Source organism: Clytia hemisphaerica, unplaced genomic scaffold (genome assembly GCF_902728285.1).
Source record: "Clytia hemisphaerica strain Z4C2 unplaced genomic scaffold, Clytia hemisphaerica genome assembly, whole genome shotgun sequence".
Taxonomy (NCBI): domain Eukaryota; kingdom Metazoa; phylum Cnidaria; class Hydrozoa; order Leptothecata; family Clytiidae; genus Clytia; species Clytia hemisphaerica.
In genome coordinates this window covers 317629-345355 of record NW_027104387.1, presented here as the reverse complement: position 1 = coordinate 345355, position 27727 = coordinate 317629, and the positions used below count along the sequence as shown (strand labels likewise).

The 27727-nt window shown below is 34.0% G+C and overlaps 1 protein-coding gene across 1 annotated transcript; it reads left to right on the top strand.

The window, feature by feature from the left end:
- Window positions 1–6260: 6260 nt before the first annotated feature.
- LOC136819479 (cyclic AMP-dependent transcription factor ATF-6 alpha-like) lies at window positions 6261–27152 on the top strand. The gene is made up of 15 exons (XM_067075714.1): window positions 6261–6487; window positions 15323–15402; window positions 15851–16316; window positions 18490–18542; window positions 19168–19269; window positions 19769–19846; window positions 20385–20492; window positions 21930–22057; window positions 22338–22691; window positions 23161–23239; window positions 23716–23795; window positions 25286–25402; window positions 25722–25788; window positions 26254–26344; window positions 26777–27152. The coding sequence occupies exons 1-15, from the start codon at window positions 6400–6402 to the stop codon at window positions 26884–26886; spliced, it is 2001 nt and encodes a 666-aa protein (XP_066931815.1). The 5' UTR covers window positions 6261–6399; the 3' UTR covers window positions 26887–27152.
- The last annotated feature ends 575 nt before the right edge of the window (window positions 27153–27727 follow it).

Below are 27727 nucleotides of genomic sequence, written 5' to 3'. Positions count from 1 at the left end.
TCAAAAAGAGTTGTTTATTGAAAAGGAGGAACAGACACTTTGAGGAAATCGCCTCTTTGGCTATACTTCTGAAAAAGCACGCTTTTTTCTTCTAAGCTCGAGTTACAACTCTTCCTTACTCAGCTTTTTGATAAAACAGTACTTATAACTCGTTTAATGTAACTCGTCTTTTCTTTTCCGATGAACTGGTTTAAATATGATAGTTTCTTTATAAATGAGATAGTTTCTTTATAAATGAGATAGTTTCTTTATAAATGAGATAGTTTCTTTTTAAACGAGATAGTTTTGTTTTACACAAGATAGTTTCGTTTTAAGTGAGAAAGTTTCTTTTTAAATGAGATGGAGTAGGTTGACCCAGGCCAAGGTTCATTCACTTGTCAAGTGAACCGCTGCGAGTGGTAAACAAACCTCAGTTGGGCAGCAACCAAGGTCAATGACCACTATCACAGCACCTTTTATTGAAGGTTGAGCAAGATGCAGAAATGGGATCATACAAGCCCGACTATGTTTCAAAATGATAAATGGTTTTAGGAAAGGTCTATGAAATGAACCAATTGAAATTCAATTGTGAGAGTGTTGAATACCATGCGTCTTTTTTATAAGAACTTTAGCGTTTTATTAAACTGTTAATTTTTGTAAATATTTTCTTGTCGTTCATTTTTTGTTTTATTTTTCAAGTTTTGCTCATCGAAAAGCAGTTAGTCACACTAGGAAATCTAGCTTTCAGAAAAAACAACATCAGTCATCTACAGGATGTATTTGCAACAACAAGGATGAGAGTTACCTGAATCAAGTTCGCAAGACAATCAATTAAAACTTGAAAGTTTGAAACAAAATAAAACGTGCAGCAGCCAAAATCAACCAACCAAAATTTGTCATTCAATTCCCAAGACAACGCTTCGATTTTTGAGGACTTGTTTATAATAATTAATAATTCCGCACATGTAAATGGGTCATTGTTTGAGGTCCGGCAAAATTTCCGGGAAACAGCCTATCCGGTGGTGCGCGGATCTAGGTGGGTTCCGCCTCCCCCGTAGATCTTCTTCTTGGGAAGTTGATCTTTTTCTTGGGAAGTTGATCTTCAAATTAGTTCTCAAAGTTGGCTTGGCTCAAATTTTTCATCTATGGCTCAAATTTTAGGCAATTTCTCAAAGTTTTTGAAAATATTAATTTCATTAAAAAGCGCCAAGTTATTTTTTCATGAATCCCTTTAGAAGTTTTGCGGCGTATTTTTTTGCTTGAGAGTCAAGTAAACGATATAGCGCTTTCGCAGCATTAATATTTGATACGCATTTTGGCGGGACGTAGTGTGACTAACTGAAAAGCGTGGCAATGTAGTAAACATGTCTTCGGCTGTTGAATGTTTTGACGTTGCAATGTCTTCATTTTGAATATGGTGTTTGAATCATTCGTGGACTAGCAGACTGGACCCTTTATCATATCAACTACTGTAACTTGGTCTAAATGTCGACATCCCTCTTCTAATTTCAACATCCTTCTTTAGAAACAGTGCGTCACAAACAGCAATATTTCAATTGCACGGAAGTGCTTCAAAACACCAGCTTTTTTGGAGTTTTGTCTCGTTTACCCAAACGCTTCAATCTCGCGTAGGCTTAGGGGTCAAGACTAAACCCCCAATACGAGACATTTGCCTGACCAAAAAAAAATCATCATCATCAATTTTGTTAATTGTCAGAATCGTTTACTCACTGGAAATATACGCAAGTTTTGTTTTTATTCAGTTGTGCTTCATTTTAAAAATAACGAAGATGAAAAGTTACCATCAATCCAGCAAGTAAAAGAAAGTATTCCGACTAGTCTACAAAAGTGCACTCGCGCGGCAAATAGAATATCTCGCAAATTAATATATGTATAAAACTGACGAAATCCTTTCTTTTTTATGCTTAGTTGACGTCACCATCGATCCTGACTTGACAATGGAGAACCAAATTTGGCAATGCATAATTATTACGAGCGGCCGAGAAAGTTTGTGTGACGCAAAAATTGCGCAATAAACAAAGCCCTAGAAAAACGCCCACTGAAAATTGAAACTAAGAATTTATTGAATATTTCCCTAAAGAAGTATCAAACTTTTAGTTTTTTGTAATTATCCTAAATTCATAATTTTTAAATACTATTTTTTGAAAGTCAAAGGGACAATGAAAGCGAATTTAAGCTGATTGGGTGGATATTGGGCAGACGGGGGTTTTGCACGTTCCGAGATCGGAAATTAAACGAGAGTAAAAGACGGGGGCGTCTTAGTATGTAATATTAATTAGTTATTATTATTTTTTTTTTTCGTGAATGAAAAACGAATTTTTGATTTTTGAATTAAGGAAATATAATATAATATATTATATTTGATTGTTAATGCCAAAAGATATTTCTTTATTTCACAAATAATCTGCTGTGTTGCTTCGCCACTTACCCCCGGATTGTTTTAGTAGGCACATCGGTCACAAATAAAAACACGTGTATATGTTGAAGCTGACTGTGGACTGAACGAAATTGCAATTACATAAATTATTGTGGAAGTGAACGCTTTAGGTTTAGACAAATGTTTGGGTAAATCAAAAAGACAACTTTTGTGAGAATGTTGAGTTTTGTTTATATGGCTGTTTGTGACGCACTGATGAATGATAGAAAATCTGTGTATTTTCATTATGTAAACAAAAGTACTTACACATAGTTGTGGCGCTGAAAAAGTCAAAACGGTAGAGAACATCGTAGTATAAAAAACGAATCAATCGTAACCGGCATAGCAGGTTTTGTTTTCCCAGAGGAGAACTAAAAACGGCACATCACATTTAATGTGTGAGTGACTTTTTAAGCTAAATATTTCACATTTCTTTACATAATGGACATAATTCTGTAACTTTTTTGTTACATTGTTTTAATTGATTTTCAGTTCATTTACTCCCAAGATAATTACTTCGCATCTTTAACGTCTTTCAAATCAACAATCACTGTTTGTTACAATTCATTGCACATCGTGTCTTTTAGACGATTCCAATTTCAGATAACTTGAGCTCCACAGCAGATGATTGAAAAAGTCAATTCTTCAGGTGCTTCAACTTCACAAACTTCGCCAATCCTGGTGGTGATAAGATTTATATGAGAGTAATCGTCACGAAAAGCGCAAATAACTTATAAAAAAATGGAGATTCCCAAGATTGGCGAAGGCATCTTAAATCTTGGTTAAAGAAAATCTCTTTGATCTTTCGTTTTTTTCTTTTGTTAATTGTTTGCGTCGTTGATAACTTGCGAGGTATTTCTCATGATGAAAACACACGTATTTTACCAAGCTGTCCATCAGTAATTCCGACCTTCCTACTATTCCTATTATCTCAGATTATCTCTAAAGAAGGATGTCAAATTTGGAAGAGGGATGTCGACATTAGACCAAGTTACGGTAGGTACTGGTGATATGTTTCTACTGATTTTGAATTAATAAACTTATATACATGTTTCAATGAAATTTTGTGTGATGGAAGATAACAGGTTTTTAAAAGAGAAAAGTCATTTTCAGAACTCTTCTTAGGCAGCAAATCTTCTTATAAAAAACATTTTCTCTTGCGATCAGCCATGTTGACAAAAATCCTGAATTTCGTGATTTTTTTACTTAGCCTCGTTCAAAATTAGTTTGGTGTTGTTTGATAATAATAATAATAATAATAATAACATATGTTTTAAGTGGCATGCTCCGAAAAATTCAAAAGCTTTTAGGCAGCTGGAGAATTGTTTCCACGAAGGGCCACTGTGAACAGAACAAGAACGAATACGGAAACTGACACAAGAACGATAGGCAACAAAGAATGACTTCACGAATATTAAAAAAAAAAAAAAAAAAGATATACATATTATATATTAATCTCTGTATGATTATTGGAAAAAATATGATTTAGCTTTGGATTTGAAAGTGACCAAAGATTTAGTTTGGCGGAGGTCGGTAGGCAAACTATTCCAAATGTTTGTAGCATTGTATAAAAAGGTTTTAGAATCAAATTTATTTCTTGTTCTCTGTATCCGAATTTTCTTTTCTGATCCAGCTCTAGTATTTACACCTTGCGCATCGGGCTCACCACCATTTCCACAGAGAACGAAACGTTTGGATAGATAAGAGGGACAAATCTTTTGAACAGCCTTGAAAGTCATGAGAGCAGTACTATATCAAATAAATGTTGATTTTATTATTGAACACGTGGTATTTGACACCCTCGCGATAAGTAGGCCCACTCTGTTTATTTAATTTTTGGACAGATTGCAAGGGATAGTTTGAGGATTCTGCTGCACAAAGGAAATTCTATAGAAGTTTGTTTTTGGTTGTTTTTTTTTCACGTTGAAAGACATTCGTTCGTGCATTGGGGTTGTTAGTGCACTGGTAAATTGTCTAAGGGTAGCCTTCCAAACTCAGACTTACCACAGAAAACGTCAAATGGTTGTTTTGATTTCGAACCCACTGCCATACTACACCCTTCAAATGGGCCATTCCAGAAAAAAAAATTACCCCCTAATGTATGACATCAATTTTTGAAATAAATTTTGGCACGGAATTCCAGGCAAACTTTAAACAGTCGGGTGTTTAAGATAAAAACTGCAATTATTGCTCTTTTCGGAAATTATTGCCGAAAACGGCAATTTATCTTTTCGGTTCAAATATGATAGTTTCTTTTTAAATGAGATAGTATGTTTTTAAACGAAGATAGTATGTTTTTAAAAAAAGATAGTATTGTTTTAAAAAGATAGTATGTTTTTAAACGAAAATAGTATGTTTTTAAAAAAAGATAGTATTGTTTTAAAAAGATAGTATGTTTTAAACGAAGATAGTATTGTTTTAAAAAGATAGTATCGTTTTAAACAAGATAGTATTGTTTTAAACGAGATGCTATTGTTTTAAACGAGATGCTATCGTTTTAAACGAGATAGTATCGTTTTAAATGTGATAGTATCGTTTTAAACTAAAGATAGTATCGTTTTAAACGAGATGGTGTTGTTTTAAAAAGATCGTATTTAATGGCGCTTCCGCGCGCCATAAGAAAGATATGACAAAACCCCCGTTGTAAATTTGTTTACATATGACTCAATTTTGCTATCTGCATTTCCAACAAAAACCAATTGAAAACAAAACTAAACGAGGCACAGTGGGCCTACTTATCGCGAGGGTGTCAAATACCACATGTTCAATAATAAAATCAACATTTATTTGCAAAAACGGCAATAATTGCCAAAAACGGCAATTTTCATTTATTTACTTTTTTATTTTTCTGCTGATTCAGCATTTCATCGTTAAAAAAATTGCCGTTTTCGGCAATAATTTTTGAAAAGAGCAATAATTGCAGTTTTTATCTTAAACACCCGACTGTGTTAAAGAGAAAGTACCGGAATTCCATGAATTTTATTTAATTTTGTATTAAAGTATATTGGAATTCCATGGTTTTTTTAAGTTACAGTAACTGAATTCCAGGGTTTTGATAGGTAATTTGTAAATTTGTTACGGAAATTCCGGACTTTCTTTAAAGCAATTTGCTACGGAAATTCCATGTCGTCCATTGGGGATGGGGGTAACCAATAAAAACTGGAATGGCCCAATAACGTCTGCCATGGCAATCAAACTTCTGTAAATATTCCATGGTTGTTACATCAGCCATCTTTATTTTTGCTACGGTCCGCATAGTTGATGCATGCTGGTGCTGGCTGGATGGACATAGAAAAAAAGTTCCCAAATCAAAACAAAGTCATGAACAGAACCGATAGCGATATATCAGGAGGGTCAGGCAACTATAAATTATACACCTCTAATTTTTAAGAATACTCACGATACAATAAGACACTGGTTATTCTACTGTTTGGTTTTCTTGTTTGCTGGTTTGTTTTGGTCAGATGGTATAAATGCAGAAGTTGTTTGACTGTTCAGGACAGTTTGAGATTTCTCCTCTTCTCTAGAATCAAAACAAACGCACCAGCACAGCACAAGCACCAGTTGGCGATAATTTCCATGGTCTTTGTTAATCAAAACTTTTGCTGGAAGTCGTTCTTGATGGTGACTGGGCAGCTAAGACATAAGACTCTGTACACATTACTACAATAAATTATAAGTACATCGAAAGTCACCCTATCCAATTTGATTGGATAAGAAAACTTTCGCATAATGATTTATTTACAGTGTAAAGTAGGCTTTGCGGAAAATCTCGGAAAAAGTTAATTGTTCCCAGGACATTTTGCACTTTCGTTTTCTAAAGAATGTTTTTGACGTCGACATTTTAAACAACAAAGAAAGCTATAACTAGACAGACTGCTAGATAACCACACAGCACACGAGCTGAAAATGAGTGACCAAAAGACAAAATATTGATATAATTAAATCATATTTCATTTCAAGGAAGTTAAAAGAGAAGCAATATGCTGTCAACCCAACAGCTACTCAACTTTGGTGACTCAAACTTGGATTTTCTTGAAAATAATCTTTTGGATCAAGACGACTGGAGAGGTATGATAAAAAGTGTCAAAAGTGTATTATAGCCAAGCTTTCTGATTTCAAACTGTCAAATATCAAATTTACGGCTAGATTATATATTTGCTTATGTATTATGATTATGTATCAAGTGCCAGTCAGGATTAACCACCTAAATAGGAACAAATTTTTTGATTTCACAAATATTCTTATCTAGGATATAGGTACTTATCTAGGAATATTTTTTGTTCTAAGATTAGAATATTTTAGAAATTTTTATTTTACACTAAAACTAAAAAAAGTTGCATGTATCAATTATCATCTATGTTTTCATTTAGGTATTTTCTAACTGTGTTCCAAATTTCAGAAAGATTCATCAATGCAGTATTGAGTTATTGCATTTTAAAGTTTCCAGGCAGATTCCACTGCTTATTAACGGTCTATTTACACATCAAATCCCGTTTTTTGGTAAAGGGAGCCTTAAAATGTGCCTATTTAAGTATTTTTTAACAAAAGCTAAGATTTTCCACCCTTCCACCCACCAAAAGTGCTGATTTTTGGAAGAAGAAACCACTTTGTATTATTACATCTATTAGTCATAATTTGTGCGTATAGACGCAACAAAAACTTGAAAGATCTACTTGTAGTAGGGGGAAATTTGTTCGTTTTTTTGAGGTCGCTCGATTTTTTTAGTCAAAGCACTTGTTATACATTTTTGGAAAGCTAAGGGGTAGGGGAATCAAAATAACTTGGGTGCCAATTTTGTTTTGGACACTTTGGTGTGATTTTCGGACAAATACGACGGTCTCGGGCAAAAATCATAGGGTGAAAAATTAATGAAAATTTCAGCTTGAGAAAACGGAGACCTGTTATATATTTTTGGAAAGCTCTCAAAAAATTAAGATTAGTGATATATTGCGAGTATAGGTGATTTCTTTACCTAACTCGAGATATTAATCCTTAAAAACAGTGTTTTTCAGTGTTTTTCAGCCAGAAACAGCTATTTTGTCCTCTTTTTGTGCTTTCGGAAGCTCAATATCTCGAGTTAGGTACTGAAATCAACTATACTCGCAATATATCACTAATCTTAATTTTTTGAGAGCTTTCCAAAAATATACAACAGGTCTCCGTTTTCTCAAGCTAAAATTTTCACTAATTTTTCACCCTATGATTTTTGCCCGAGACCGTCGTATTTGTCCGAAAATAACACCAAAGTGTCCGAAACAAAATTGGCACCCAAGTTATTTTGATTCCCCTACCCCTTAGCTTTCCAAAAATGTATAACAAGTTCTTTGACTAAAAAAATCGAGCGATTTTACAAATTTCCCCCTACTATTGGACAAACATCAATATCCAACAACAAAGTCTCAAGAAAACAACAAAAACTGAAAGGAAAGTGCCAGCCTTGCTTAACAAGGACAGGAAACCTTTGCTGTAAACAAATAATGTCAACCTCAACCTTCACCAGTCAACAAACCAAAAGGACGTACCAGATCTTCCACAACGTTAACTGCAAAAGCACTCGCATCATCTACCTCCTGGAATGCAACAAATGTCACATCCAATATATTGGAAAAAGCGAGACCCAATTCAATCAAAGACTCAATAACCATAGAAGTAATGCATACAGACCACGACAAGAGACAATCCCAGCGTGTAAACATTTCCACCAAACCAACCACGATTTCAACAGAGACGCAAAGTTCACCATCATCGAACAGATCAACGAGACAGATATAGAAAGAATGAAAAGGATAATACTACAGAGAGAAAACTTCTGGATCAAAGAACTGAGAACCCTCGCACCTCATGGGTTGAACCAAGAACTCAATCTTCTCCAACCGAGCGCCTAAGTCTGATTTACACGTTCATTTTAGACCAAATTCAACTTATCAGATGGCACCATTTACACCAACCCATTTTCAAGCCGAAATCGCCTAAAATGACGTATTTGTCCAATTTGACGTCAAATAATTTTGTATAAAAACGCTTTTTTTCATTCCCTTGAGAACGGACCGAGTCCGAAACATGTCGGGAAAAATCAAAATATAATAGCCGCATTCTTTTTCACCGTCCAACATATTAGTCATAATTTGAACATGCGACTTTGTTTTGAAAGGAAAAATTTGGAGAAGAAAGAAAATGTTCCTAGCTTAGAATAAAAATTATTCCTAGATAAGTACCTATATCCTAGATAGGAATATTTGTGAAATCGAAAAATTTGTTCCTATTTAGGCAGTTAATCCTGACTGAGTGCCATATCTTGGGTCTAATGTCGACACCCCTCCTCTAATTCTGACACCCTTTTTATCACCCAAAATTTATAGAAAGGTTGAAACTGTTTTTCTTTGCTTTAGTTTAGTGGTCAGAGAGGAATAATCCTTTTTAAATCAGTGATTCAAGCTTTCATATCATTCCTTTCTCTAAAGAAGGGTGTCGGAATTAGACGAGGGATGTAGATGTTAGACCAGCTTACGGTATCCAGGTGAGGTGTGTACCATCGATCAGTTAGTGAAAGTACTTCAATTTGTGAAGTGTCTTTACGTTACATGTCACATAGAACAAAAGGAGAAAGCAAAAGAACAAAGGAATAAGCCAATTACCCAAATGCTGGCCGAATTGCCGTCCCATGTTGTTTTGTCAGATAGTCCCAAGTTAGAGCAGTTGACGGTGTAGAAAAAAGTTGTTAAAAAGTATGTCATTTTATCTTAACAATTTCATTAACTACCTATTTCCCAACCACAGAACGGAGCACTGACTTTTAGTTTTATGACTTGTTCTCACCTGTTTGTTTCCGTAATATAAAGAAAGTCTTTATCGTGAACTTTGAACATGCTTAAAAGCGAGCAGGCCATATTTTAGAAAGGCAAGGCAGCATCCGTTGGTGGCAAAAAAGGGCACTTTTTCCTGTGTTGTTCCACTAAAAAGGCAGTTTTTATCAATATTTTAGTGATTTCAGGAGGGGCAGCGTCCGATAACTGGACGCTTAAAGGGCATGAAAAATGGCCTGTTGAGGTAGTTCCACTAACTGACAAGTAGGGTAACTTTTTCAGATTTACCCCAGATTGACAGTTAGTGGAAGTATATACTTCGATTTGTGAAGCGTCTTTACATCACACAGAACAAAAGAAAATATCAAAACATAGTGTCCTCCCCCCTGGATTCAGGGGGGGAATGGCTTTTGAGGTCAAAAGGACGTATAGGGGGGAAAGAATTTTTTTTGAAGCCAGGGGGGAATGGAAAATTTTCATTCTAGGCATGGGGGGAACTCACCAAAATCAATTCAAAATTGGAAAACATCTGGTTTTATGAGATGATATAGTATAATGCTTAGTTTTATTAATATTATGGTTTAAAAACAACCATCCTTTCCATATATTTTTGAATTAGAACTACCTTAGGGAAAACAATAAGCGTTAAGTTCATCAAATTACAGCTTTTTAATTTTATGCTTGAGGGGGGGGACAGAAAAATTTTTGGAGGCAGAGTGGGGAAAAATGAGGGGGGGGATGGAAAATTTTCATTCTAGGCATGGGGGGGGAGAGACCCTGAAGGACACTATGCAAAAGAAATTACCCATAGCTACAATTTTGCAAACATGGGGAATCACAATTTTACGGAAATGGGAATCCTCATATTGAAATAAATCTTCTGAAAATTTCATTCTTCACCATAAATGCAAAAATAAAAACGAAGAAACTTTTGTTTTCTAATTGTCTTGTTAATCTGCCATGAAGTGTTATAAAATTCCTTATTGAATGACACGTTCTTCTACAAAGAGGTTTAAAAAATGACGTAGAAACAAGAAACTGTGAAAATCGATTACAAAAACTACATCACAACCACAAAGTCCTGACTTTTAGTTTTAATGACTTGTTCTCACTTGTTTGGTTTCCTTAATAAAATGAAAGAAGTTATTGTGAACTTTGAACATGCTTTAAATGGAGGTATTTCCACTAACTGACTGAACGTGCGATCTGCGCGCGACATAGTAAAATTATGAGGTGATCAATTTTGGTTGGAAGACAATATCATCCACTAGGATGCAAGTAAAACTTTTCGATCTGCAGACCTAGACCGGAACAAGAGGTTTGGTTATTATCAGTTAGAGTTAGGGTTGGTTGGAGCTTGAGAGTCACAATATGTGTCATCACAAGCAACTTTAAATACGAATGAAATGGAACGTTCCAGCAAGACGAACGATATGGAACGTTCTTGAACTTTTAGGAACGTTCTAAGAACGCTAGAGAACGTTCTTAAACATTCCTGGTCATTCCCTTTTATTTACAAGTTTAAGGATGTCTTAAAACGTTCGGAAGCGTTCCTGAACGTTCCATAACGTTCTCGAACGTTCTCAAACGTTCCATAACGTTCTTATTGAGTCAATATTAACCTTTGGACTCAAAAGATCGTTCGCGAGCGTTCCGGGACGTTCTCGAGCGTTCTGGAACGTCTCTCTGAACGTTTTGGGACGTTCTGGAACGCTCAGAAACATTCAGAAACGTCCCTGAACGTTTTAGAACGATCGAGGACGTTCTGGAACATTCTAGGAACGCTATGGAACGTTCAGGAACGTTCAGGAACGTCTCAAGAACGCTCCGTTTTATTTGTACTTCAAATCGCTTGTGATGACACATATAAGGTTGAAGGTCTTCTTAGGCGGCTTGGTAAATACCGTGTGTTTTGCTTTTGATACAAATAAGCTCTCACATTCTTTTTACACTCCCTGACAGCTGACAATTAGGCTTAGGCTAGATTTACCTCTTTTCTCTTTTCTATTGCATTCTCCTACGAAAAAACTTCAAAGGAATGACATAGAAAAAAGTTGTTAAAAAGTATGTCATTTTATCTTAATAGTTTCGTAAACTACATCACAACCACGAAGCGCTGACTTTTAGTTTTATGACTTGTTCTCACTCGTTTGGTTTCTGTAATAAAAAGAAAGTCGTTATTGTGAATGTGCTTAAAATCAAGCTACTTCCACTAAGGCGAACCCGAAAAAAATTTTTGTTTCCGGTCCACCGGCCGGGTGAAAATTTATTTCGTCGTCACCCGGCCGCATTTTTTTTCGTACATCATCGTTAGGGTTAGGGTTAGTTTGTTTGTTTGGAAAAATTTCGTGAATCAGTTTTTGAGGTGTGTGATTTATCGCACGTGATATTTTATATGCTACTGTAAAATGCACCCCTAGAAATCACTTGGTATGAAGGTTTTATCCTGATCATTGTTATAGAAATGATATTTTATTCATCTCACACTAAACCCTGCATTGTTTTTTGTTAATTCTTGCTTGCAACTCAACTTTTAAGAATGTTTTTTTTTATATACAACTTGGTTTTTATAAAAGAATCATGCTGATTTGTGAGTAAAATAAATAGAAACATTCACAAAGTGGGGACTTTTCAGTAAGTAAACAGCAAAGGAATCATGCTGACTTGTGAGTAAAATAAAAAGAAACACTCATAAAGTGAGGATTTAAAAAATTGGCAATTGAAGATAAATATTCAAAATGAAAGAGAGTGTCCAGTTCTTAGAAATAATTGTAACCTGCAATTGAAAATATAAACGGTGAAAATTAAGTATTTAAATAATCGCACGCCTAAACCACTATAAATCAAAATCTAGGCGTGCGATGATCACACATGAATTTTTCTTATGCCGAAGCCTGTAGCGGTGTCAAGTTACTACAGATTTAAGGTAAAGAAGGCCATCATTTTAACTTCTACGAGTGCTTTAAAAAATCAAAATATTTTCGGATCAAAATTTAGCAAAAAAAATTTTTTTGCGGCCGGCCGGGTGAGTGTTTTTTTCGTCACCCGGTGGACTGGAAACAAAAATATTTTTAGGGTTCGCCTAACTGACCAATGAGATTGCCGTGTATATATAATGACCGGCCCAACTTTTTGTTGATTCTAAGGGATGAATTTTTTCTTAACTTAAGTTCTCAAACGAAAGCAGGACATTGCTGTGAGTGTTATTTTTTTCAAAGAATCATTTCTGATTTGATGAAAGCGCTTAATTTGATTGGATACGTCTTTTTAAACAATTGTGCGACAATTTTTTGATTGGACGAAATAAAACAATCAATATTACTGTGATTGGGTAGTAGAATATTTGGCGCTTTCACAAGCGTTTGCGATTGAACAAAATAAAACAATCTAGATATTTTCCAGGGGATGAATTTTAAGTTTTTTTTATTTCTTCATTTTCGCCATTCCGGCGAGTCTTCATATATATACCACAGGAAAACTCATGAAACCCGTCAACTTAATCTTGAGTTTGGGAAATCCCCAAGATTGGCAAAGAGTCATTTTTTCCCACTTACAGCTTTTTTCTTTGATCTTTAATTGGTTTCTTTTGTTGATTTCTTGCGTCATCAATGACTTGCGCTGAATTTCTTGAAATAAATAAAAACACACAGATTTTACCAAGCTATTAGGAGCATTCGTACCCTGAGACTTAACTTAGTGGTTAGGAGCTTTGTTAATTACCGTAGTTGAGGGTCTAATGTTGACATCCCTCTTCTAATTTCAACGTCCTTCTTTAGAGATAGAAATAACAGGAAGGTCAGAATCACTGATGGACAAAAGATTTTTTCTACCAACTTATGATAGAATTCTTAGTCTTTTCAGTCTAAAAAATTATGACGCAATTGTTTTTTCAGAAAATCTAACATTGAAATTGCTTCACAGTTGTGAGAGCAATGGCCCGGCAAGCGAGAGGTTGTGGGTTCAATTCCCACTCGATTCGTTACCTTTGAGAAAACTGGAAAGTACATTAGTGCAGGATCCGTTGATTCATTACCTATAAGTAATACGCACTTGATTTCACACAGTGACTGTTGATGGACTAGTTGTCCGAAGTCAGGGCTCTGTTGGGCTAATGTCTCTCCCCAATGTACACAGCTTATCAATTTTCTCAAAGTTAGCAGGTTGGTTGGAGATTGGACACTGGCTGTGTCTCAGTTCTTGGCAATTCCATTGATTCGTAGGATTCGGGTACCGGATGGTGAACATTGAGCACGTCGCTCCCCTGTCTACTACGAACTAGTGCAATAGCAACGAACCGATAGCACAGTTGGGAGAGCAATCGCCTGACAAGCGAGAGTTCCTGGGTTCAATTCCCACTTGATTCGTTACCTTTGATAAAACTGGGAAGTACATTAGTGCAGGATCCGTTGATTCATTACCGAAATTGCTTCCATTTAGTAAAATGCATCTATCGTATAAATTCATCATATTTTGATTATACTTATTACTTTTTGAGATATTCAAAATTTAAATTATATGACATCATCAATCATAACGTCATAAGGCTGTTTTCCCTAAAATTTCAAAAATGCACAAAGTTAATTTTATTAACAGTGTTTTCTGAAACCTATATTCTATATTAAAAAACCTTCTTCTGAGGATTGTAGTACCATACCTATGGCTCACATCAGCAAACATTTCACATTGTAGTATCTTCAGAAACGTCATAGTTTGTTACACAAGTACAGTACTGTCCTTTTGTGACTTTTGCAAATTTTATTTATTAATCCTCTCAAAAAATTTAAAATCCAAAACAAAAATTAATCAACTTTAGATAGGTATATCATTTTAATGCGCGGATAAAACATTTTTGCTTATGTACTGATTTTGACAGTTAATGTTTATCTTGTCTGACCAGCACCTTTTGTATAATTGTTTTAAAATACTATTCAGGCTAAACTTGAATATAAACTACTTGCAGGGATACACTGATTGGTAGTATTCAACTGAGCAAGATTTAATAGCAAACATAATTGAGTACAATAGAATAAAATCAAACAGCAAAGCATATATCCTGGTTAATATTTTATTGTGATGCGGTCGTGTCAGCAATTAATTCACAGCTATTCCCCTTGTCAGCGTCCCTTTGCGTTCAATTGTTTTGACTTTTGGTTTGTTGGATTAGACAAAATTAGACAAATGACCCTATTTCGGTGACCTACTCATCAAGCTCTTTCAGGACCATTCCAAGAAGTTGTCAACTACTATTGGAGAAAGTCTATGCCGATGGAATCGCCTTTGTGGTTACTATCAAATTATAAATGGGTCAAAAGAAAAGAAAGTTTTAAAGAGTTATTTCAATTTACAAATTTTCTCAGCAGCATTGAGTCAAATCCTCCCCCCCCCCTCAACAGCCATTTGTTACTAAAAATCAAAAGGCTGTTTCTTAAGCCAGAATAACCCTAGCCCCTCAATTTAAATTTTTTCCCAGCTTTGCCAGCTCAGTAATAGTTTAGTTTTAAAGTCTCAAGGGGCCACATAATGAGAAAATGAAATAAGAACCTAAGAACCCGTACTATACTACTTGTAAGGGTCAACTAAGACTGCTCCAGGACTTCTATAACCAGTAAAATGTTTCTGTAAACAGGGTTTGGAGAATAATTGCTAGAAATCACTGCAATAGTAAAGTAATTATGTGCTTGTTTCTTGGGGTTTCAATAAGATTATATGTTCTAAAAACAGATTTTTCACAATTAAACTGAATAGGCTTCAATGAGTTTTTTATCATTAAAAAATCTATAAAAAGAGTTTTTCAAAAGGAAAAAAGATGAACTTGATCATAGATGAATAAAGATTTAATAGGAAGAGTGCTCAATATGAAAATATAGTTGTCTGAATTTTACTTTAATCGGCTATATTTAACTGATTTCCTGAATGTTTTTGAAAATAATATGATCTTGATTCTTTGTAATAGCTTTTGTTTAAATTTAACATTGATGTTTTTCAGGAAACAGAAGATGGATTGGCTGATAATCTCAGTTATAAAGGGACGTTCATGTATTTTACCACATAGCTTTTTTTTAGTTTTTCCTTAAAATTAATTTTGCTGTTTTATTTGTAGTGAACAACAATGACCTCCTAGATGACTTTTTTGACCAAGGCTCTGGGAGTCCTTCAACATCATCTTTAGATTCAGGCCAGGTAATGAATTTTCTTATCCCATATTTTTAACATTAATATTAGTTTTAGCAACCCTTAATTAAAAATTTTTAAATCGATTGTTTTGAAATTGATAAGTTATGAATTTTCTATTTTAGAATTTCCAATTTTTAATTCTTTTTAAAATTTTAATTCTTTCTTTGAAAAGCTTTAGTCTCCACCATTTAAAACTGTCGGCTCTCCTCTTTCTTTTAGAAAGAGAGATAAGATATTACTTTTAGTTTTACATTTCCTGCTTGCAAGATTTTTTTTTGTAGAGTTATCAATATTATCTATTACTGCTTATCAGATGTCTCATGAATAAATGAGAAGAAAAATTTTTGTATTCTGTAAAGCATAACAACTTTTTTAAACCAATTTAAATTTTCTTAAGTAGAATAAAACTACCCCTGCAAAGACTATTTTTGAAATCAAAAATTAATTTCTTCAGGGAAGCTCCACCATATCTCCAATATCCTTGCATAACGATGATATTGATGCTTGGTTACAAGATGGTTTAATACAACAACAACCCTTTTCAAACATCATAAAAGAAGAACCCCCTTCACCCCCTGCTCTGAACGCAATTGAAGTTTCACCTCCGATTTTTCCTGCTGAAGTATCCATTAATAATCCAATATTAAAAACAATCTCTCTACAAAACAATGAAGTCAATGTTGCAAAAAAACTTCCAATTCCACGTAAAACAGCCACAAGGACCAGGCCAACTCCTCCACTACATGGGAAAATTGTCAATTCTATACCAAAAATACCCCTTCCAAAATCAAGAGCTCCTGTGACCTCTTCCATGGTTAAGCTGAACAATTTATCAAATCTACCACTCAAAAGTGAGCAGTTGAACACTGCTCTACTCCCTGGCGATAAATACACCATACCACCAAAAATAGTTAAACTAGGTAACTGTATTGCTTGATTAAATATTTCTTTGGATTACATTCTTTTGTTAAAAAAAAGAAAAAGCGTATCTCGAACTAGGCTTTTTAGGAGACTGGACAAGGATAGTTCTTTTTTTCAACGATGGTAACAAAAACGCAGTTGTAGGAGCACTGTGAAGAATGTGAGATACCCTTGTATTAAAGTGTAAAGTAACATCAATATAGTTGGGGGGTCAACATCCAGATACCAGACCCATAGCCGGGTGGTGGTGTCTTTTTTTTCTTTAAAAGTCTGAAAAGTCAAGTTGGTATTGATGGGGGTGGGTCCCCCTTGTTTTAGAAAAAAAGAGTTATCCTCGGTTGGTATTGATACCAAAATAGGGGGTGGGTACCCATTTTTTTAATAATATGATTCAAAAAGTTGGTATCCATATCAAAATGACAGCAAAACTTCCCTAATTTTTACACTTATAGCTAGAAATTTTGACTACTTTAGATGTTATTTAGTGATAAATAAGAGACAATAAAATTTTGAAATGATGAACATCAAATGTACTTTTTTAAAAGACCATAATCCCCTCTTCATATTTCATCTGATCATCTAGTTCTCTAATGTTATGCTCATTTGTTTTGTTCCCATTTCATTTATATTGATATAACTTTTTCGACCTACCTGGAGGTCCTATAAATTAACCTTTGTCTGTTCCTCCGTCCGTCCGGAAATCACCGTTGATTGTCTTGATTTTCTTGATTTTCATTAGACTTTTTCCTTATAATTGGTTGTTTTTTCATTCAAAAACATTATTAATAGCAATGCCCACCATCAAGCATGTTTCAATTTTCAATAAAATTGATTTTTAAAGCCGGAACTATTAAAAAATCACTGGAACAACCTATTTTCGCCGGAAAGACAGTATTTCTTGAATTTCTCGAGCTGTACTTTAAATTTTTTTATGAAATTTGGACACTGATGCAAAATGACAATACCTAAAATGTGACGGAGCCCGATTTTCGACAAACATTTTTTTTCGGCCGAAAATGCTGGAAATATGCCGGAAAACTCGGTTTTTTGACATTTTCTCGAATTTTCATCCTTAGTTTTTTCTGATTTTTTGCAGAAAGATGTGTATTCGCAAAGCTCAAAACATGACAGAGCTCGATTTTTTGAGAAAATGTTTTTCCGGCCGAAAATGCCGGAAATCGCCGTTTTTGCAGGTTTTCATTGGGCTTTTTCCTAACATTTCTTCGTTTTTTCTCAAAAAAACATCATTGATAGCAATTCCCACCATCAATCATGATTCCATTGTCAATAAAACTGATTTTTTTTCTCAAAGAAGAAAGTGTCACGGTAGAACGTGATGGTTTGAGTTTTCTAGAAACCTTTATTAAGCTGTGTATTTTTCTGAAAGTGGATTGTTTTTATAAAGAAAAGAGTTTATAATAATTTTTTTTAGCTTTTTCAATAGGGTTAATAATTTCTCCCAATAGACATGCTTTCATTATATATTTTTTATTTTGTCCAGTTATGTCTTATGTGTTTCATTGTTTCAATGTTCATTGATTAGTTTTGATAACCAGGTAGGTCCATAAAAGTATCACTTGTTTTCATTTTAAATAAAGAAAGTACATATCAGTCTAAACAGGTTTCAATTGGATTTGTTTTAGCTTTTGAGTATAATGACTGTAAATGAGTAATCAGTATAAATGACTTTGAAGTTTGTTTATTTTGGACTTTTTCAATATTTTCAAGTTTTATTTTTTATCAAGCCTGAAGCAAAAACATTTTTTCTGTGATAGCATTTGGTAATGAGTGAATCTATTGTGTTCTAAAATTATGTACTAATAATAGCTTCTCCTAGTTTTTGCACATCAATTATATTCAGATAATATTGATTATGATTGATTTTGCTAGCTTCATTGGGTTTGTTTTTATTATATTGTCAGTTTTCAATGACATTTTTTGTGTTGTGTTGAAAAAATTTGGGGTGGTGGTGTTAAGTTAGCTCAAAAGGTCAAAAGTCGGGTTTTTGGGCTATGGGTTGTTATTATAAATGTTGCAGAATGTTGACCCCTCCGCTGGTCCCTATTACTAAAAATAGTTTGCACTCCAGTACTTAAAGAGATGTGTCACATAAGCTGACCGGGCCAGTAAGGGTTGATATGTGTATTGGATTATCAAATTGTTCTTTTTCAGAAAATGGTCAATTCTATATTGCCAGAGCTGTTCTGAAGAATGCTCCTAAAAAGGTAAGTCATGTATACCTATCTAAAATATTATACTATTTCCAACTGTGTAAGAATACCGCTGAAATACTAGTAAGGAAAATGGCAATAGAAAAGACCCAAGAACAAAAAGACCCAAGAACAAAAAGACTTCAATAAGATGAAAAATATATATTCATGATAATAATTTCGACCAACTACAGGGGCATGTAAAAAACGTTCCCTTTTACAGTCAGAGATAATAGTGAAGTTAAGTAAATCAGTAAAATCACGACGACAAATGAAAATTTAACAGTTTCAACCAATCAAATTTTGTATTTTCAAAAGCCTTTTACAATTTTCGTCCGTCGTCGTGATTATCCTGGTATGCTTAACCTCAGTAATGTAAAATAGGTTGCAAATGTTGGTCGATTCTGTCCTTACTTTGATAAAGTATTCAAATTAGACCAAAGTTTGGAGCCAGTGTCATTTATATATTCCTTCAACATGCAAGTTCAGAGGCAAAGATGCCTGGATCATGCGTTTAGTAAAACCTCTTCGCCCTTGATTGTATTTTGTCAATTATTGATATAACTGCATAAAAACAGTACAGTACTTACAACAATCTTTCAATAACATAACATATTTTTGCTTTTCTGGTTGTTTTCAGGGAGCTTCAACCACAAATACCACAACAACGCCAGTAGTTGGCCAAAAACGTCCTTCTCTACCTCTGGTCACTACTGCGAGTATCACAAAAGATTATACAGGTGTAAGTAATACGCCAAAGCGTTCGAAATTGGTGGTCTGTATTATGTAATATTAGTTAAAGAAGATATTCTAATGCAAAATTGAACAATAAACTGGGAAACGCGTGCTGTTTAGTTTTAATGATGGTTTTAAAAATTGCAATGTTTTGCAAGATCAGCATTTTTTCATGGCGACTCAGGCCTGACTTTTTATACTGTCAATCCGGCTTTAAGTTGTTCTTACTGCTGCCTTCCTTAATTAAAAGTAATGACTTGCTTCTTGATAGATATCAGAACAAGATCGGACAGAAAAAAATTATCATGCTGTTGAACATAGCAAAGACTATATCATCAGCATCTCTTCAAAGTACTATCTAACATAACCATATACCACATAATGGTGTAGATAGTACAAATCATGTAATGTACAAGTGATATAAAGGTGAAAACAGTACTAACTACCTAGGAAATGCAGATAATGTACCCAGGTAAATTGATATATTTTAATGATTTTTTCATCAGTTGAAAGATGTGAAAAGACAACAGCGAATGATGAAGAATAGGGAATCAGCCTCATTGTCTCGTCAAAGAAAGAAAGAGGTATGTTCAGAACTTCGAATGTCAATGTTATCAATATGCGTTTTTTTATACTAGGTAAAAATATATTTATGTTTTACCTATTACATCTCATGGCATAGTAGTGTAGTGGTTATAAATCTCGACTGCCGTCAAGGAGGTCGGAGTTCGATTCCCACTCAGTGCAGTGAATGTAACTTTGCCCAGGCCAACTCATGCCATGTGAGGGGAACTCTGTCGGTATCGATCCCACAATACATCGTGGATGAGGTGAGAGTGAGCTGGCCTTGTTCCCAGTGGTCCACGCCAGATTAACGCATTTGATCCAGAAACTGTGTGTCAGTGTCTCGCAAGCTGGCAGGCATTATAAACTACAGCTTAAGACGGTTCTAACGAGACGACTTCTTGGCCGCTCAATATAGAACTGAGCATCATCTGTAAGGAGAAGCCAGTCTTCATCATCATTACATTTCATATTTCAATAACTACTTAGATAATGCAACTAAAATTCAATGTGGGTCACAATTACTATTGTACTTAAAAATTTGTCTGTATTTTCCAGCATCTACAATCACTCGAGTTGAAAGTCTCAGAAATTTCAGCAGTCAATTCACAGCTTCAAGAAGAAAATCAAAAACTGAAAGAAAGAGTTCAATTATTGGAGTCTGAGGTAAAACTTGGTTATTTTCTTTTATTGCCGACCCAAAAAAATATCAGCGTTTTGATTGGTCGAGAGCATCGAGATATTTGCGATATTTCATATTTCTTTAGTCTGGAAATATGACCGCGTTGACTTTTGGGGGACTGGGTAAGCGGCGGGAGAAAAATCAAAACAAAACAGCCGAAAAGAACTGACTTTCGGAGAAACTGACTTGGGAATCAAAAGGGGGAAGGAAACGCAACAAAAATCTGTTCAGATTAATTTTTACTTTGGAGTTCTTCCATAAAAGACACTAAAATCAAATCTGATGAACTAAGAATTTATTATAAAACAACTTTTGGCAAACTTGTCCGTGTGATAACCAAACAGTTTTTTATCAATGCATACAAAAAAACTTGAGATTCTTGAATGTTTGCCAATAAAATTTCTCATAACATAACAAGGAAAGTGTAATGTCTTGTATTTAACCAAATGACGAGTGATTTTTATAAAAGTTCTCTCCTAATTCTCGTTCTCGACAACAACGTAGTCTACGTCCTTGACTTTTCAACTCAACAATCATTATACATCTTCCTTCTAAAATTCGAAACATTTAGAGCTTGACGATAATCAAGAAAGTATCCAAATTGTTTTGCTGTTGAAAAAATGTTGTTCTTTAACCATTTTTACAAGCATACATTTCCATCATGGGACTCCTTTCCTCTGCTATTCTTTCCCATGGCCATGCCACCGAAACAAAAACATAGAAAAAGACTGAATGTTATCAATCTGATTAATCCATTTATGGAGGGTTTCTTCTCTATCGAAACCATACTGTACATCATCTGCATTTTGAATTATCAATCTAGAAGCTTTCAAATACATCTCTAAAAAATCTGCAACTCTTCAAAACAAAACTTCTGGATCGAAAATGATCGAAAAATGTTTCTCTATTTTGTTTTTGTGTGAATATTTTTAGCGGGAAGTTATCGAATGTTATTTTGTTCGAATCTAACGTTCGAATTAGATTTTCGAATAAAAACATTCGAAAGTACACAGAAGCAGAAGAAGGCGGAAGTAAGTTTAAAAACAAAAAGAGGACAATTTTTTTGAGTCGACAATAAATTAGTTATCACATGACTTCTCGTGCAATACTCGATATTTTACTCGTTCCGAGATTTTACCGATATTTTTCCTCGCCTAAAGGCTCGGAAAAATATTACGGAAAAATCTCGGAACTCGTAAAATATTTCTCGTATTGCACTCGAAGTCATGCGATAACTAGTACATATTGAACCTTTAAAATTTTCTCTTAACAAAATCTGTCTTGTAAGTCTGTATGCTTTCGAAATCTTTCTTTTGATAATCAATAAAGCTCTTGTTGAACTGTACTGGTCTTGATACTACTTGGCTCTTGACTCTTTACATTGAAAATTTTCAAGAATTTTTTCATTTTCTTTGATTCAGAACAATAAGTTAAAAGACGAAATACAAGTTGGTTCACCTTCTCCAAGCTTCATCAGTAAAGAAAAAGCTGCAAAATCTACGACAGTCCTTCTCGCTGTTCTTCTCTTCATCATTTTTAACCCATTCATGTAAGTAGGAGGAATTTTCACCGTGACTACTGGACCATTTTTTTAACTGTCCATAGGTGTTTTTAATGCTTTCCGAATAATCTTTAAACTTTCTTTATTTATTTTTCAACTGATGATCGTCTCCACGGCGTGAAACTATTAGTTTTGAAATAAAACTCATTAACTTCATTCAAAAATAGTATAAACTTTCTTTATAAATGTTGCATTTTGAGGCCATGGATATTATTTTTGTAGATTATTTAGTTTGGATTTTTAGATTCTTTCTATTTTTCAATGACAGGTTTTCTTCTAAAGCAACAAACAAACCATCCACGCTCATCGATAAACCCATCAATAATATTCCAATCCACTTCAAGAGTAGAGCTCTACTCCAATTCGACAACTCTAACAGTATTGATGCTCATTTCCATGCACCATTCAAGAGGAAAACATTAAGAAATGTCAACATTTTGGACCATAATAAACAGAGAGGTCAACCACACATACGGTTTCATCGAAGGCCACCTGCGAGGAAATTAAGTGAGGGATTATTGAGCCATGATGACTTTCTGAGTGAAGCGGATGAAAAGCTGTTCCAGAATCATCTTGACTCGTTCGATTGTGAAGAAAATTTCAATAAGACAGATGTCAATAGGTATAATGCATGCATAGATTGATTTTTGTGCTTCACTTTTTTTCTGCAATTACCTGACTTGCTATTATAGCAAGTAAATTTCACATCCCAAACTCCTCTCCTTCTACCATTATCCTTTCAGCTCTAAGACATCTAATGGTCATCTAATAGCCTACCGTGGCGAATAAAAAATCAGACATTGACTTTTCTGTTTGACCGAAATTCAATCCAATCACCCCTTGCGTTAATTACACTTGCACGTCAATTACACTCAATTACAATATTTGTAATAATTTTCACAACTTTCGAATTAAGACAAAAAGGATCGTGGTGTTGAATTTCGGTCAAATGAGAGAAGTAATAATCATGACATTTACATAACTAAGCGCTAAATTCCACTGACTTTGCATCATGTGAAAGCAAAATTCATTATTAGGTCATTGGAGAACCTAAATTGAAGCTATTCAATTTTGTTTTATTTATGTTACAGAATTAACAGAATATTGGAGGGTTTTGCCAAAGGTTACAAAAAAGAAAATAATCAACGAAAAATGAAACATAAATCAATTGTAAGTCATTCCTCTTCATTATTGTTTTTAGGGCTCTTTATTGTTCTGATCTTTTTGGCCTAAGTATTGCCCGGCCTACTCTAATTGGGAATTAAATAAAGTTGGCAAAAGTTGACTGTCTGAAAATGAAATTACATTAACCTATTTTGACGTCAATACAATGACTTCTTTAAATCTTTTTTAAGCAAAGATTTTAACTGTCATTTTTCTGTCAACCTTTTGCCTACTTTAATCAATATAATCGGCAGACTTGAGAAAGCCGGCCGTCTACTTGAGGTGAGGGTTTTAGAATCTTCGATTAAGAAAGGATTACTGATTTGCGGAGCATTTTCTGTCCTTAGGTTCTACGAACTGCAATAAACCCTTTAGAAAAAGTGTTGTAGCAAAAATATTCATCACGCTACAGCTGGTTCAATGTTATTAATTTATTTATTTATTTGTTATTGACACAACTTTACGTTTTAATTGCTTGACAGAAAAATGGTGAGTCCAGATTCGACAATTGCACTGAACCTCACAAGCATCCGAAACCGTTGATATCTCCGTATTTGTTCAGGTGACTTATTGCTAAAAGTTTTTCCGTCTCAGCGAAGTCTACAAAGAGGCTTTTTCTTCTCAAAATTCTGCAAAATTCACCAAAAGATTATGTGCTAATTTGTTGTGTAAAATCCATTTTCCGTCTCAGACGACAAATCTTGCTTTAACCACTTTGTAAGAACCAAGCGATAGCCTTCTATATTGGAAGAAGTTTTGAGCATTTGGAAAACCTGTTAAATATTATCATGGCTTCGATTGTATGAACCTTTTAGACCTACCCCGGTGGAGGTCCTATAAATTAACCTGTGTTTGTTCGTCCGTTCGTTCGTTCGTTCGTCTGTTACCAACTTTTCTCAGGATTGAATCATAGGAATCTTTTGATTTTTGGTGCAAAGGTGCAAAATGGTAATGGCCAAAATGTGACCGAGCCCGATTTTCGAAAAAAAAATATTTTGGGCCAATTTGGGCCAAAAAACGGCTAAAAAACGGGTTTTTTAGACTTTGTGAAAAATTGGATCATTAATTTTTTCTGATTTTTTGTATGAAAGTAGGGTACCATCATAGGTAAAAGATGGCCCAAGCAGATTTTTGCAAAAAAAATTTGTTGGCTCAAAAAACGCATGTTTATCTATAAGAATCACTATTAATAAGCATACATCAATGTTCTTAATCAAATTACTCAATTTTTTTATGAATTTTTTTTTGCTCATGAGGGCTTATTTTTAAAGAGTATGTGTGTTTAGACATGAAATTTTGGTTGCTTAGCGTGTTTTTATAGAAAAATTGGCCAAATTCGATATTTTTTTATAAGCACATTATCAATTACTTAGATATTAGCTTTTCTCGAGATTGGCTCTTTCATTCTTTATGATTTTTGCACAAAGATGCATAACTTTAAACCCTCAAATGTGACGGAGTCCGATTTTCAAATAAAAATGTTTTTGGGCAAATTTGGGCCAAAAAACGGCTAAAAAAAGGGTTTTTTGGACTTTGTGAAATTATTGGATCATTGTTTTTTTCTGATTTTTTACATGCAAGTAGGTAAAAGATGGCTCAAGCAGATTTTTGTGAAAAAAGAATTTTTCAGCTCAAAAAACGCATCTTTATTCATAAGAATCACTATTAATAAGCATACATCAATGTTATTAGCCAAATTACTCAATTTTTTAATGAGATAGATGTTTTTTTTTGCTCACGAAGTCTTGAATACGAAAGATTATTTCAAGAGCATGAAATTTTGGTTTCTAAACGTTTTTTTTGTAAGAAACAAACGACTAATTTTAATAGATCGTCACTATTTGTTTAACGGTCATGCTCACGTAGATATCAATTATATTTTTTAAATGCATAACCAGGTAGGTCCATAAAAGTATCACTTGTTGAATTCTAAATTTTTCTAAATATTATGTTTTCAGGTATGAAAGTTTTGAAGGCTTCGAAAATTTTTGACGTTCTTATAAAAAAAAAACGTGTATGAGATTTTGTTAAAAGGTAACCTTTGCATTCCAGGTCGAAACAAAAGAAATTTAAGAAAAAAACATCATTGTCACCAAAACCTCGAGTTAAGAAACGAGAGGAAAAATCATCAGAGCTACCTATCAAATTTGTTAATTCAACATCCCAAGAGTAAGCAATTATTTCCATTTTAATTTTCCTCATTTCTTGCTTTAATGTTACTGTTATTGCTACCAAGGGCATCCAAAAAAAAGCAGACAATGCTTTGTCATTGGATATTTTAAAAAGCTTGAACTTAGAACGGTATTGTCTGTGTTTCTCGGCAGTCAGTTATTTACAAAGGGGTCACATATACATTACAGAATATATGTTTTTATGAGGGTTTGTTCATATTAAGCATGGAGACAGTCTGAGCCAGGTTGCCTTAACTCTATTGATAACATCTTCAGAACATAAATTTTATTTTGTATTGATCTCTTTTGCAATCTAGTCTGTTGAATGAAATCCAAAGAAAAGTTCCACGTAAAGATGACACGTTTTATATCGTTTCTATGAAGGTATTTATTTTTGAATTACGATTTTCTTAAAGAAAAACTCCAAAGAGCTTCGAATAGCCTAGGGTATTTTTAGCTGAGGTCTAGTTGGCAAGTCTAATTAGGGGAAAGCTATCCAACTTAAAATAATCAAAATTATTGGGGCATTAAAACTCATATTTTTGAGGCTTTGCCATTTTAACCTCTTAAACAGCTTAACCTTTTTTTTGAGAAATTCAAAATTTCAAAAGCTTGTAGATTGAGAGTTAGACAATGGTTTTCGTTGATTGCATTCGGTTTATGGCTTTTTAAATCAAGTGGTCAGGATGAGTTAAAGCCTTAAATTTGGGACTTGGTATATTGGCAAATTTAGACCTTGTATACACGTCTCTTGGGTTTGAAGAGTTAAGAATGAAAAATACACTTACCTTCAAATATTTTCATTTGCTTGAAGTTGAGATCAAGAGTTTTCTTGTTTGTTTTCTTCAGGATGTTGTGATCTTACCAGCAACCAATAACAGTCAGCTTCATCGACCGAAGTTCTCCTTTATTGTCCCTTCGTTTTTGAAGAATAGCAATGGTAAGTGGCTGCATCCTCAACAAATGTAATGCATTATGGGTCAAAATGAGGGTTATTACTTCAAAGGGTCCAAATTACTTGAAATTTTGAAATCTACGTAAAATTTGATTGGTGAAGGTATTTGAAGCAAAACTCAGGCCACAGGAGTCTTTGAAAACAATTTCAAAGAGTCGAAATTTCGATTTATGAAAAAGGCTGGTCACTGCCACGTCACGTGTTGAATCCAAAATTTTAGGAATGTGACCGAATTCGATTAAAGTACGAAGTGTGAGTTGCTATCGTTCTACGCTATTGATAGACATAAGCCTCAGTTTCGAGTTGATTTTAATTTTACAAAGCAACAACTTGGTGAGGCATTTTTTTCTGAGATCTAAGAAAAGATCGTTATGCCCAATTCACAATTTAAAAATTTTTTAATTTTCTTTTCTTCAGATACCTCTTTACAAGAATTCCTGCAGATCGATTGTAATGTTCTGGATACCAAAGTTGTGCGTATGAATAGAAAAGCTTTTTCTGAACCCTTTTTAACTCGGGTTCAATAGGTTAATAGTCGTGTTCAGTTGCTTATAAATTTAGCATCTCTTAAAACAATAATACAATTTTTTTTTTAATTTTTACGATTTATCAAAAGTTTGCAGTATTTTTTTACTTTAAATTTTGGATTTAATATATATAATTTCTAGGTTTTTTTCATTCTTTTAATCGTCCGTACACAGTTTAATCTTATTTATTATATTCTTCATACTTAGCCTTTTTATTTGAGATGTTTGGAAGAATTCATATTTGAATATTCTTAATGCATTCTTAGGTTTGGATCCAAACGAAACCTAAATTTAAAATGTAAAACATATAAAAAATGAAGCGACTGCTTCAGTAGAAATTTTCGTCATCTTTCGTGACTTCATCAGCATTCATTTTTTATGTTTTACAAATTTGCTGCTTCAGCATTTTAAGTTTTCTAAATTCAAAATGTATTACTTCGATACTTCAAGCATGAGATGGCATTTTCGTTGAAGCCGTGAGCACTACTTGGAGATAATTGGGAATTTACGGTAAAAAAAGCCCAAAAAAAGGCAATTTTATGCCAAATTCTATGATGATGATATGAGGGTATAATAGATTGCCAGCACATGTTTTGTTATTAGAAGGGAATCCATATTTTGAAAGAATCAAACATTTTGTATATAGGAATGAGGAAAGCTAAACGTAAATTTCATATCATTTCTAATTGATCCTAATTGGATCAAAAGTTATGTTCAAGCTGATAAAAGAATTCATGAAATGATTTGAGAAACGTCAACCATCAACTTTCACTAAGTCGAGAAAATTAAACTTCTACATTTGTCTAATTTAGTAATTTTTGCTCAATTTTGTAAATATTTT